This window comes from Apus apus, chromosome 3, assembly GCF_020740795.1.
Source record: "Apus apus isolate bApuApu2 chromosome 3, bApuApu2.pri.cur, whole genome shotgun sequence".
Taxonomy (NCBI): Eukaryota; Metazoa; Chordata; class Aves; order Apodiformes; family Apodidae; genus Apus; species Apus apus.
The window spans coordinates 99,738,722-99,752,228 of record NC_067284.1 but is presented as its reverse complement, the minus strand read 5'-3'; the positions used below and the strand labels follow the sequence as shown (position 1 = coordinate 99,752,228).

General features: G+C 38.0%; 2 protein-coding genes across 13 annotated transcripts in view; both read right to left on the bottom strand.

Annotated features, from left to right (window-relative positions):
* Positions 1 to 13,507, bottom strand: part of LOC127383389 (sorting nexin-9-like) — a 625,662-nt gene that overhangs the window by 87,743 nt on the left and 524,412 nt on the right. The window lies entirely within an intron of this gene.
* Positions 10,647 to 13,507, bottom strand: part of ZDHHC14 (zinc finger DHHC-type palmitoyltransferase 14) — a 96,438-nt gene continuing 93,577 nt past the window's right edge. For 7 of the 12 annotated variants that reach the window (XM_051616275.1, XM_051616271.1, XM_051616277.1 and 4 more), the window contains one exon: positions 10,647 to 11,899. In XM_051616275.1, the coding sequence (XP_051472235.1) occupies positions 11,498 to 11,899 (402 nt within the window). In that variant the 3' untranslated portion in view covers positions 10,647 to 11,497. The remainder of the gene's footprint in view (positions 11,900 to 13,507) is intronic. The other 5 variants (XM_051616274.1, XM_051616273.1, XM_051616283.1 and 2 more) reach the window with 4 other exon arrangements.

The following is a 13,507-nucleotide window of genomic DNA, read 5'->3' as shown; positions in this document are numbered from 1 at the left end:
ATGTGCATGTGGGTGAGGACCCTCCTTAGTAACCCTGCAGCTACCAGAGAGCAATGACAACAAACTGTTGCATGGTGGGGTGGAAGGGAGGGTTCAGTCCATGTGCTGAGGGCAGGGCTGCCATACACAGACCCCGAGGCAGGCTGGAGGACTGAAAGGATCTCTGTGAAGTTCAGCAAGGACCAATGCAGAGCCCAACAGCCAGATGACAATAACCCCTGCAGCAATACAGGGAGCAGCATTGCAAGGCTGTAGGAGATGGTCACGCTGCTGTGGCAAGAATCACAGAAAATGTCTTAGGTGGGAAACTGACAGCCCGAGGCCTTCAAGTGAAGAGCAGGATGCAATGTACTCTTCCATCACCTTCCTCAGACTCAAAGTTGATTTGTTTCCATTTTAGGAAGGAATTACAAGCACTGACCAGAGTAGTGGTCACAAGTGACATATAAGTCCAAGTAACAAAGGCCAGTATAAAAAGTAACTACTAAAAAAGCCTAGAAATGTAGAGAAGCTCTTTTCCTGTGTGAACTGAACGTGGCTTTTTCTTTGTTTTTTGAGACATATTTCACTGATAAAACCAAGATAATGTTGTTATTCCCCTGTTCTTTGAAATCTATGCAACTATAAGGAAAACTTTTTTCAGTTCATGCATCACCAGAAAAAATTAATTGCTCACTTGATCATAAATACCTCTAAATATGTTATACCTCTAAATTCCTATGTTCACGAAAGAAACTGATAAGGATCTACACAAGCAGGGGAAAAAAAGCATATTGAGTCATGTCTCAAACAAAAGACATGATATCTGAGGCCCAATGGAAGGCTGCAGACCTCCCCATCTTCTGACTTAAGAACCGAATAGCTGGAACTCCATTCATCCTGAAACTGTATTTATAATTGTTACACCCTCCAGAGAGGTGCAACTAGAAATCAGAAGGGGAACACTGCTGAACATTCTTTTAGAAGAAACTTCCTAGTTGAGTATCCTCCTCAACAAAATTAGAAAGACAAAGCAAGACAGAGCATCATCCCGAATCGGTCATTGCCACCTAGAAGAAACTGCAGGAGAAATTGCAGAGGTATTTATGGAACACAAGTGACAAAGAAAAGAAACCTGAAAACATTTCCTGCTCCTTGTTTGGAGCAGAACTGTGGCTGACTTCATTGGCCATTAGAAAGAGATTTACCATTGAACATAATGAAGCAAAACGCTGCCTGTATCTGTGAGGAACGAAAAAAAGCCTCGGATCTACAGGATGGTGCTGTCTCAGAACAGCACCTGGCTCTGAAGTCAGCAAAGCACCTTGGCAAGACATCAAACCTGGTTATTTGTTTTATTGTTGGTTTGGGCTATACTTTATTGAATATAACAGACACAGAATGTTGAGAAGTTGTGTTTAAAAAGAAAAAATCAAACTTTCCACTCTCTAGAATAGTACCCTGTTCTTTAAATCTCCTAATTAGAAAGTACAGCTCTTTTAATTACAAAAGTCGACATATGTCAACAGTAATGTTACATCACCAAAGTATTTGCAATTTATGTACCCCTGAAAAGGTAAAACCAAAATAAATACAAATTGTTTAATTAAGTGGGGCTGCCTGCACTGGGTTAGAGATTTTTGTCCTCTGAGCTGTATTTTTCTGTTGGAAATTCCATGACTTTTCTAAACTTATCAGCACTCTACAGACAAGTATCCAAAACTATGATTTCACACAGTGACGCACATATGGTTATATTTCTAAATTACTTGCAAATTGTAACATTACTCTTCACAGCTAATATTTTTACATTGCGTGTTCTTTACAGTATGTTAGTACTCAAACATTGTAGTTATGTAAAACTGCCTAATTATGAACCTGGAAAATGATTTGAAAAGCTTGTTTTTTGTCTGCTGAAAAGCAGAAAAGAGCTGCTATCCTCTAAACCATATGGATTCTGTAGAAGTAAACAGAAGCAAACAGGTCAGCAATCAAGAACCAGTATCTGGCTCATATTTACCTGTCCTCTGCAGGGCTATGGTCAGACCCAGTCCCCATTCAGCACCAATGCTGCAGACAAGCCCCAGGCCAGACTGCAGCAGGCAATGGAAAACCTGCTGGTTACTGGGGGAGCAGGCTCGTGAGTCCTGCTGGCCACCAAACCACAGAGCAGGAAAACAAGTCATTAGTGTTAGATATGACTGGGTCTCTGGGGAGGGAGAAGGAGAAAACAGCTTTTGGTATCAAGCCCTCCTTTTTTCTTTTTTTTTTTCTTCTTTTTTTTTTTTTTTGTCCCCCCTTTTTTCCCATTTCTATGAGAAATAAGCAAAACCCAGCTTCAGCTGTGTGTTTTGAGACTGATTATTAACAGTGTGTGTTAGTACAGAGTTCTCAATATGAACATATATTCACCATGCAGATGTTTAAGCACTGATAATATGAATAGCATGCTAGGCTAACAGCTAATAGCTAGAACAAGTTAAAGGCCTAAAAAGTTGTAATTTTTAGGCCTGGACACATGCCCAGTTTGCACACAGCCATCGTGACTCTTATAAAAGGCTCCACGGAGCGTCCCCACTTGTATTGTCTTCATATATACAATGCATCTATCACTGCACTGGTGCTATCAACAACTTGTTGTGTATCTCAGTGGAAAGACACTAAATGAAAGACTTTGAGGCTACCTCTTTAAACTGACATTGCTTTACATTCCCACTAACACTGGTGACCAGAAACAAGTATCAGTTTGTCTGAATGGGATACTGCTTGTGTAAGACCAGATAAAATTCAACGTACTAGGCTGTGTTTCTATTTTCTCTATTGTAATATGATGTTCTTTCCTTACAGCTAGTGAGAAAAATGTGTATCTTTAAGACATTTTAAGCATGCATTCTAATCAGTGCTGTGCTCCTTAACGATCTTTGAAATCTATGTTAGTGAAACTCTGTAGGATGCTATTGTCGTTACAGCCAGTGGAAACATGTAGGAAAAAGAAACAAAACCATGAGTCTCAAAATATGAATCCATTCCTCAGGCATTAGGATCATTATTATGCCAAGAATGCAAGATCAGAGCAACTGACTATTGAAAGGGTAGGAGAGGAACAAAGCTTGCCATTATTCAGAAACAACATAGATAAAATACATACTTTAATATCTTCAATGAGATTTGCATAAATTGAAACAAAACCTTACCAGCAGAAACCATTTCTTTATAATAACTCACGTTAAAGCTCATGGAACCAATGAAACTGGTATGTTCAATAAATCAGGCCCAAAGACTTCTAGACAACAGTCTGCCAGAGTGAGTGGGCAGCCTATGGAGGTATGGGATGCTACAAGTTCATCCCTGAATCGCATTTGTTAGTCTTGCATTTGATAAAATTCCAGGAGCACATTGTTAATGACTCCCCCATGTAAGAATTTTATTATTTATTTTTTTTTGTATTTTAAAGAAACGTCCTATAAATTCACAAAAGCTACTTTGATAGATTACTAGGTATTTTATTTTTTTATAATGAGGAAGATCACAACTTCAGCCTTATGAACCAGAGGAACAATACAAGTTTGTTGGGAAATCTATCTATGGTTATATCTACTTTCACAAGCAGTGAGCTTAATATGCATAGATTTCTATAGCAAGACTTTTGGTACTGATGACCTGATGTCCACATTGAATGTGTTTTCAGGACAGAAACTCTGGACTAGCTGCAGTCTGGTTCTGTTAGCATTTAGATTGCATTAGGTAAGATGCCAGAACCTATCTTCTGGCTTATTTTTTATTTAAAAGAAATCTAGTTCATTTTACAAGACTGCTCCATAATACGAGTTGAAGTGCTAAGCAGAAATAACAGGAAAATTAATTTCAAGAGTGCACTAAAATGCTAATGTGGATACATACAGAACCAAAGAAGAAATTCAGTTCCAGGTACTCAGTCGAGACATTCTGGATTTAAGTCTTCTCACCCATATATATCTTTTCCATAACCTATTTTAGCCTGTCAAGGCAAATTTTAAATAATTTTTTCAATGTCAATGTGTGTCTCCATGCCACAGGATAAGAATATATTTCAATCAAGTTCTATACAAGGGTAGAGGTCTTGAAAATACAAAATATCTTGTGTTTTTCATGAAAACTAGCAACTGAGAAAATGCTCCTGTTCCCCTGTGCCTTGCATGTCCTCCAGAAAAAACACCCTAGTGAGCCCAGTGACAGTGTCAATTTCAAGAGCATCCCCACATGAAAGAGCAGTAGGAAGCCAGGTTTGTTTTGCTGCAGACTGAGGGTTTCTCAGGAGCCACAGGAGTCAGGGAAGCTGCTTCCAGGGTGCTGGGTAAGCACACAGAGGGGGGCATGACTAAAGGGTAAGAACTGAGTCAGATGCATCTGTCTGCCACATGGGAAGGTCCTGAGCTCATCTGCTCCAGGATTTTCTGAGGAGGTGGGGAAACAGGACGGAAGGGAAAAGATACACTAAAACGGAAGAAAAGAGTTTTCTCTGCTTCTGATATACCAGAATTTGGAATCTAGAGTGAGTCATCTCCTATCAACTGCGCTAACTCTGTTACTATTGTGCAGTAAAGTCTGTGACACAAGTACTAAAATATAGTGTGGCTTTCTTTTTTTTTTTTTTTTTTCTGATTTGTCTAAATTGTTTTTACTATTCCTGACTTATGCTATCAGAATTATGCTACAATTAAAAAAACACCAACAAAACCAGGTATGATGTGTTACAGAATACTGATTTAGGAATGGAAGAGAATTTTAATCTCTGATATGAGAGAAAAATTTAGAGAAAGACAAGATTAGAAACAGAAATTTACTCATGTAATTATGGATTAAAGAAATTAACCTTGTTTTCTTCTTCAAATATAATGATAATAAAATACATTGTAAATACAAAAGTAACAGTAGGACTTTGAGATGCTATTTTAATATTTTAATAGAAAAGTCATGCGGGTAATAAATTAAACACTAAATCCATAAACTTACTATTTAAACACTGTTTGTGTTCCAAAAGTTTTCAGAATCTGTGGAAACTTTTCAGAACCTTGTTTTTCCTTTCAATTTATAAAGAAAACCAAATACACAAAAATATGTATTTTTTGCATGCTAGGAGCTTGGCTGGTCAGCACTACTGAGCATGTTTTTAATTTTATGTTACCTACCTAGGAGGAAACGTACCCCTTTCCTAAATAAATGAAAAGAAAGGAAAGCTTGTCTAGTTGTGGTTTCCAGCCAATAACCACAACCAACTGCTGAACTACAACAAGGCATGTAGCAGGGCAGACATCTTAGAAACCCTATAATCAAGTTCCCATTTTTTGCAACAAAGTTCTGCTTCGCCTGCAAAGCCATGCAATAATTACACATGCTTACACTGAATTAAGTTAATGCTCTAACATGTGAGTAGCGTGGGTTTTTTTTTTAAATTTTTATTTATTTATTTATTTAACAAATAAATGAACTTTCCTGGTGACAAACTGCAAACCCATTGTGCACTAGTGCTCTCTCACCTGACACTAGGAGAGTCAGGAAACAGGTCTCAGGACCTCAACACCATTGCTGCCAAAAAACCTTGTGCTTAGCAAACACACCCACAACAGGAATCACTTACTCATACCCTTCACTGCTTTAACTACAGTGCCACCACCTTCACTGAAGTTTCCACAATTATTTGAAATTTATTCCCTAACAAGAACAATGCCTGAGCACTCCACCTCACCTTCCACCTCACAACTGGCAGCTCCCAGCAGCCTCAGATCCCTGCAGATTGTGATGGACAGACTACAGAGCCTAACACCATGGTGAGATTCTTTTGAGCCTGCTAAATTCACATCCTTTTCTCAAATACGTGTGGTGCTTTCAAGAGGAGCCAAAGAAAGGCTCCATGAGTTCTCTTCACATCACAGTTCACTTGGACAAGTTGCTTTAATGTGGTCCCTTTGTTCACTTTCTGGGAACACCTAAACGAACACAGGTAAGTCCCAGCAGCTGCTACCAGCTTCAGGTTTGGGGAGATTTATATTCTAGTGGAGTTAAACTTAGTTTTGCTTTTTCAAGCTTTCAGAAGAGGTTATGTAGCTGAAGTTGGGATAAAATACATCAAGGTAGCATTTTGTTGCCAGTGGAACTGACTTCAGGATACACTCCAAAGTAAACAGATCTGTGTGGGACAGATCTTTTTGGTTTGTAAACCACAAAGTTCATCTATGCTGGTCTCAATTCCTATATGGACACTAGTCACAGAAACTCTGAATTCCAGGTTTTGTGCCCTATTGGAGAGACTACTGCTAAGGAAAACCCTTTTACTTATTAAAGGTGAGCAAATTTGATGAAGGCATCACCAAGAAACACAGACCTATACTACACTATTCATTTTCCCATTGCAATGACACTTCTGGTATGGAAAAGTAGAATGCTAAAACAATTATCAGTATGGAAGTACAAAATATTAAAGCAAAGACCATTTTTAGTATGGTCAATGTCTTAAGCTTCCCAACAACTTCAAAGTGACCAAGATGTCATGTTTTTCTATTTACAGATGTACTTTCAAAACTGAAGTAGGAAAATATATTAGGGGAGAGGAGCCTGAGGAGCAGATCACCTCCTTACATTTTTTTCACCATCTTCCTACAGTTGCTTCCTCTCAGAAGTCTGGTACTATTTAATTTTTTTCCCAGATCTTAAGAAATTTCTCACAGAAATGTTGAAATGCCGAAGAGAAACAATTAAAAAAATTTTTTGTTTGACTGACAGCTGTCCTCTTCCTCCCCCCATGTGGCTTTTTTGCTTATACCCCCTCCCCTTCCTTCCACAATTTACAGGTAATTCCTCTTTTCATTCATGTCACCTGCTGTCTTCTCTGTTCTGCTTTCACTCAGTCTTCTCCCTTTCATCTTCTTATTCTTGTCCTCTCTGACCTACCATAGAAACAAACTATTTTATCTCTTCATAACACCAAAAGTTGTTCTCCTCCCTACCCCTGCAATGTTTGCAGTGAACGTGCAAATTCTATAGTTGAATGTTAACAGATAGTTGCCTTCTGATGATGGAACTGAATTGCTGCATCAGCTCAGAATTAATCTAGATTTGCTCAGGTTTAAATGGCTCACTTTAATCCCATAAGTCTTCTGGAAGTCTAGGCAGTGCACTCAGCCAGATGTCAAACTGCAATGCCTTTGCAGGCAGACAAGCAAAACCAGGAAGGCCTGACCCAGATGGATCCTGAAAACTAGGACAGTTCTAGTTTAAATGAACTAAATGTACATGCAGCTGTCTAAAACACATTCCATTCATATTTTGGGCCTAAGAATATTTGAAAGTGTCTTAAGTACACTATGTCATTTCACTTCAGCCCTTAAAGCAAAATCACTCCAGCAGCAACTGAATTTTAAAGCAAAGAGTTAGGATGGCCCATGGCCAAACACACCATGTTCATCTGCAGGGCACCACTGCTGATAAAAAGGGGAAGGAAAAAATCAACACATACATGATGACATTTCTTACATATAAATTAAACCAGGAAAGAACTAAAGTAAGGATTGGATCAGTCTGTAACATTGCTGAGTTGTTCTTCAAGCTGTATTGAATTTGGGAGCTAAAGACAAACAGAAGCTCAATGTTGTTAGTTCTACAGAGATGCTCCTTTGTTTAGTATTTTGAACATTAGACAATAAGTTACTTATAGTGAACTATTATACCCACTGCATAGATTTTAACAAGTACAAAATCTGCAATATCACAAGTTGGTCATATCCCTCATAACACATGCTGCCAATCCATAGGTTTTTGGGCTTATTAAACCAATTTCCTTCTTCTAGGATAATTCTCTAGGATCAACTGCAAAACAGGTCCTTTTCCATCTTTAAGATTATTTCAAATGAAGGCATTAACCTCTTTATGCATAAGCACATCAACCTGTACCATCAGTTACCATGAGCAGATGAAATTTGATAAAGATTGCACTGTAATGCAAACATACAGTAATATTTTGACATTTATTGCATTACTGTCTAGTATGAATGTAAAACTCCCTTTTAAAATATAAATGTCTTTGAGAAATCAGAAGAATAACAAGCCTTTAAAAACATTATATGAAGCACTATATTTCATTCTACGGACAGTATTATATAGACATCTAGAAGGGAAAAATATTATTTTAAAATACAAAGCAGAATAAATATTTTTTATAAGATAAACTCACCAGTTTTTACACAAAGACTTTAGAGTTTTAAGAAAAAATAAATTACTTTTCTGAAAATATCAACTTTCACTTTGATTCCAAATTTATACATCAGAACTATTTAATACTAGTATACTAATTTTCAAAGAAAAAAAACATTGAAAAAACCCTGTGCAACATTCACTAGGATTATAATTTTGAATCCCTAGGGTGCATGCTCTGTAATAATAGTTCAAACAAAGTAAAATTAAAAAAAAATCAAATCTGTAGAGCAGGTGATGAATAGTTACTTTGCTGACTCATTCCAGATGTATATACAAGTTCCAACGAAGGGAGCGCCCATAGCTGAAGGCAGCTGTGATGGAGGTGAGGGGAACGGACCAAAAACCCTGTCAGAGGCAACTCTTCGATCAGCCTGCTGCTAAATCACTGCCTGCTGTTAATTAAAACACTGCAGTTACCACACCGTGTGGTTAGTAAGACTTCGTTCCGAGATCTTCCAGCAGGTGTCCTCAGACGGCAGCGGTGTCAGGGAGGTTAGAGACTGGCACCATTTACAAAAACTGATGAGAAGGAAAAGAGACTAAAAGCAAGGGTGATACAAATAACCAGATAGGCAAATTAGAAGTATTTATTCTCAAATGCCAAACTTAAAAACATATGGAGCATGTTAAAAACAATAAGGCTGGCATCTTAGAACTAAAGTCATCTGAACAAGCACACAGTGAGTGCTTCTGTTTGAAGTAGTACATTCCTTTCCTATTTGTTAGGGAATTCTTACACCTCACTTATAAACCAAACAGAAGCTTAAAAAAAATGATGGTGAAAAGCGTGAGCACAAGGAAGATGGCAGAAAGATTTGAATCCTGTCCTTCTTTCTGTTTCATGGTAAAACTGACACTAATTTAATCGTGTGCACAGACCTGATGTGAGTCTTTCTGCACTACTCCCTAGTGTAATGACACACAAATGACGTACACATGTTGTCACACACTTGGTATTCTTGGAAGCATAAAACCCCTTGGGTATTTCATGGAGACCTAAATAGAACAATTTCCTTAATAGAGTGATCCTCATCATTACTAATGCAAGTGGAAAGTTTTTATATCACATTAAATATTTGACTTGTCCTTCTACGTAGTGACTAAATACATCCACCACAGCTAACTACCCACAGACAAGACAGTGATTCAGCTGAGTACTGGTCTACAAACACGAAGCTGGGATTCTTTACCCAGGACTATGATACCAGTATCCCCAGCCCTCAATCCATTACCTGCTTTAGAGCAGATGTTCATGGCTTCATACATGAGAAGGCACATGAGGGAAAGATGAAATCAAGATGATGAACATAACTGACTCTTCTTCAAGAGCAGACACAGAAGTAAGGGCTGACACTTGGGGATTACTGGGAGACCAGCCAAGCAGGACATGTCAGTCACTACAGTTTGGCTGGTGAAAAGAACTTGAGACTGTCCCAGCTTCAGGAAAATGCTGGGAGGGTGGCTCCAATTGCTGGAACAGAGTTGTCTGCCAGAGGTTCTTCGGTGCACCCCCTACGGCAGTTATAGACAGAAAGTGTTGCTATGTTCTATATACTGAATTAGGTCAAAGCTAGCATCATCAATTATGGAAACAGATTGCTTATGAAATCTGAGCGGAGTAGGGCTTTTGTCAGTATCGTGTCTGATGCTTCAGCAGCATGGATGACTAATTTTCTGCACGCTGATTGTCCTCAATTTCAACAATGGAAGTAAAACCAAAACGATTTTTAGCTTGGTGTCAGTGAATTACCATGGTGAACTGTCACATTTCTTAACTGGTGAATACTTCTTCCATGCTGCAGAAGCATCAGATAAAGCACATTCTGTACTTAGCTTCTCCTGAGAAAACAAGAATCCAGGTTTCTGGAAAGGATGGTAAATATAGTTATTAAAGCTATTAAACTTTATCAGCCTAACTAAGGTTCTCTTCAGCTATCACAAAACCCAATTATACCTTAACTTTTTCATTGTGATGTACTTAAGAACTAAAAAACAAAAACCAAAGAAGAGTTATATGAAAACAGCATTTTCATTTAAAATATTAAAGCACAAATACAAATGAAGGATGATGGCTGGGGACAGCTACAGTACATTGTTAACCATTTGCGCTTACTTCACTAAACCATCTGTCTTTATATTAAATCTTAAGCCCCTCACCCTTTAGCCATGTGATAAGGAACACAGAATTACAATCCAAGCCAGAAACCAACTTCACTGTTTCCAGATAAAGACTTCTTATGGGAACAAACACACATCTCAAACAAAACCATAAAAGATACTGAAGCAATCTTAACTGTAACCAGCTCTTCCTCCACAGCTCTGGTTTCATTGTGTAAACATATTCCAGTCAAATCTTTACAAAATATGTCAATAAATCATTATTTCCCCCTCTTTCCCCAGGAAAACTGTGCAAGGATAACTGTACACATATCCAAGAATACAGAGGATGTCATTTTATTTGAGGTCCACAGGTAATTGCATCACATTAGGGAGTGGAAGAATCTTGTGGTATGGCACAACACAATACCTCAATCTAAACACCTAAACAGAAGGTTAAATGATATGCAACATGATCAAATCAGTAATTCTCCATCTTCTAGGCACCAATGATTAATTTAAAATAAACTTTTAATAAATTGAAAAAATAATACAGTCCATTAATTTGTTTGTTGCACTGTCTTTAAAGGAAACAGCACTTTGAAAGTCACAAATAAAAAAAGCAGCACTTTCTCTTAATACCAACACCACTGTAACACATACTGTAGCGTGGCATGCAAATCCATATCTGCAGTCTTTTTTTTTTTTTTTTTGTATTAACAAATGGAATGGTAATTTTCTATCTCAAATATTAGTAGCATAACATGTAAGTGCAATCATTCTGGCCACAAATGTGGTAAGCCTTAACAAGTGTGTATTACAAGAGCATAGAACACAGAGCATGACACTTACATCCAAGAATCTCTCTCTTTTATACTGTACATGGTATTTGTTGCAGGCTGACTTCCAACTTTGCTGTACCCAAGCTTCAGGAAACAAGATTATTGACCATTTCTGGTCTTGCTTAAAAAGAAAATGCAGTCACCATCAAAGGACAACCATTAACAACCTGGTCACAAAGATGCCATGGCTCCATTGAAAAATAACTTGTCTTTTTAGTAAACTCCGTTACATGATAAAGCTTCCATTATAGGCATGTTACGACGTCTTACAGTGGTACTGCAGTGTCATTCCTGTTGAGTAGAGATTTGTATAGACACCAAGAAATGGTGCAAAGTTCAAAAAAAGCTGTTCAAACTGAGCTAAGCTTCACAAGACCCCGTACTGAGTCTTCATGCAATGAATCTTGGCTGGCTAGACTCAGGACGTGCATTGTATGGCTATGTGTAATAGGACTTCCACTTGACAGCATTCCAGGGGGTGATGGAGCTTCTTCAGGAGTGAGAAACTGATGACCTTCGTGTTCCTCTTTTAATGGTATCATGTCTGTCAAACCTGAATCTGATGTGAGATTTGGCATAGAAGATGGTGGTGTTGGTTGCCCTAGAGTTAGAGATGCACAAGGCCCACTGATAGTAGTCTTTCCTGGTAAAGGTAGCTCTTCACTATTTATGCTTGGCTCACTCTGTAGTAAGGGGGTGGCAGCAGCCTGCAAAACGAATTTAGTGCTCTGAATGCACTGATCTTGGTCACACTGTAGAATGGAAGGGTGTCAAAATCATATATGGCAAACAAAACAAGAGGAAAAAAAAGGAGAATATGGACAAAAAGGTATGGAAAAGAATGGGATGTGAAGAGAAAAAAAGAAAGCCATTAGTATCATTCCATGGTTAGCCACCCAAAAATCCCATTGCATGCTGCCCAGAGGAAAAAAAAAAAAGAAAAAAGCATGCATAACTGAGCCAGTGCTTTAGTTTACTATCAAAGTAAATTATTATAAACATTTACAGTGTTCACTTAAGGGTTTTGGTAACCTCTAAAGTAGTATTTTGTGAGTACTGTAATTCAAATACAATTACAAATCATGGGTGTTCAAAGCCATTTGGAAAGCCTTGCTGTACAGTCTATGTGTAACTTACTGCATCGGGCACCTCAAAACCTCCCTAAATCCAGGTGAGGTGAATCACTTCCACACTACTCGTTTACCCTAGAGTAGCTAGTCACTCAGAGAGAGGCCCAAAGGCACAATCAAAGCACTTTTCCATGTTCAAAAGCACTATGCAAGTGTCTTTTTATAATTGGTCTTCACATATAGGAACTGAGGTGCTACAGACACTTTCCAGAACAAGAATTCCTTTGATGCAAGTGGTTTTATAAAGATATAGCTGGCAATACAGCCTCTATGAGCAAAAATTTCCCCCCTCTCCCAATTTAATATATTAGGTCTATGCTCCAGAGAATGTATTACACTATACTCAGTACTCCAGAGGATGTGTAGAAATTAGGCAGCACTGCATATGTATTCATTTGATATTAACGTTATTTTTACGCTGTTTCTTGATTAATTTAGTCTTGACAATGTGACGAATCAAGGTACAAACCACAAGTTTTCTGGCAAGCACTTTCGCAATAACAAGCCAAATTCAGCATTATACAAATCCAATTAAGCTCAGTGAGTACTACCAGGAATGCTTTTGGCTCTATGTAATTCCTAAGAACTGTTTATGCAAAATTATCATTCATCCCTTGAGATGACAAGACAGGTAGGTGTTTCAATCATGTCCAGCTAGCAGAGTGGGTAGTAGACCTACCGCCAAATTAAGTTTCTTTAACGCAAACTGGCATGATTTTTGAGAGCTTCCAAGGGCAATATCTATTTAATTCATAACCGGATCAGCTATAGCATCTGTGTATTTTCAAAATCCTGTTAGATTAATTTGCTGTACTACTGTTCCACTGTGCAAGAGAAACACTATAGTCAATGAATACAACTATAAATCCAGTGCAGCAAAGAAAACTTGGAAGCAAGCAAGCATAATAAAAAATTATATCCAGAGGCAAGACATGCCTATTCACTGTTGTTATTTCAAGGATTCTGTTGAAGAAATATATATTCTGCTTTACAACTGACTTCGATCTATATCAAATTACTCAAAGATACTACAAATGCAACATCTGTTCCAAGTATTCCCAACTATAACCATTGCTATTAACATTATAGCAATGTCCTAAAATGCCCCGTTGAGCTGAACAAGCCAGTGTGATATACTCTATGCAAACTCACGGAAAGACCTCTGTTTCCTTTACTGTATGATGAAAACCATCACTATGAATGTTTTGCCTGATATTTTCACGTCCTCCA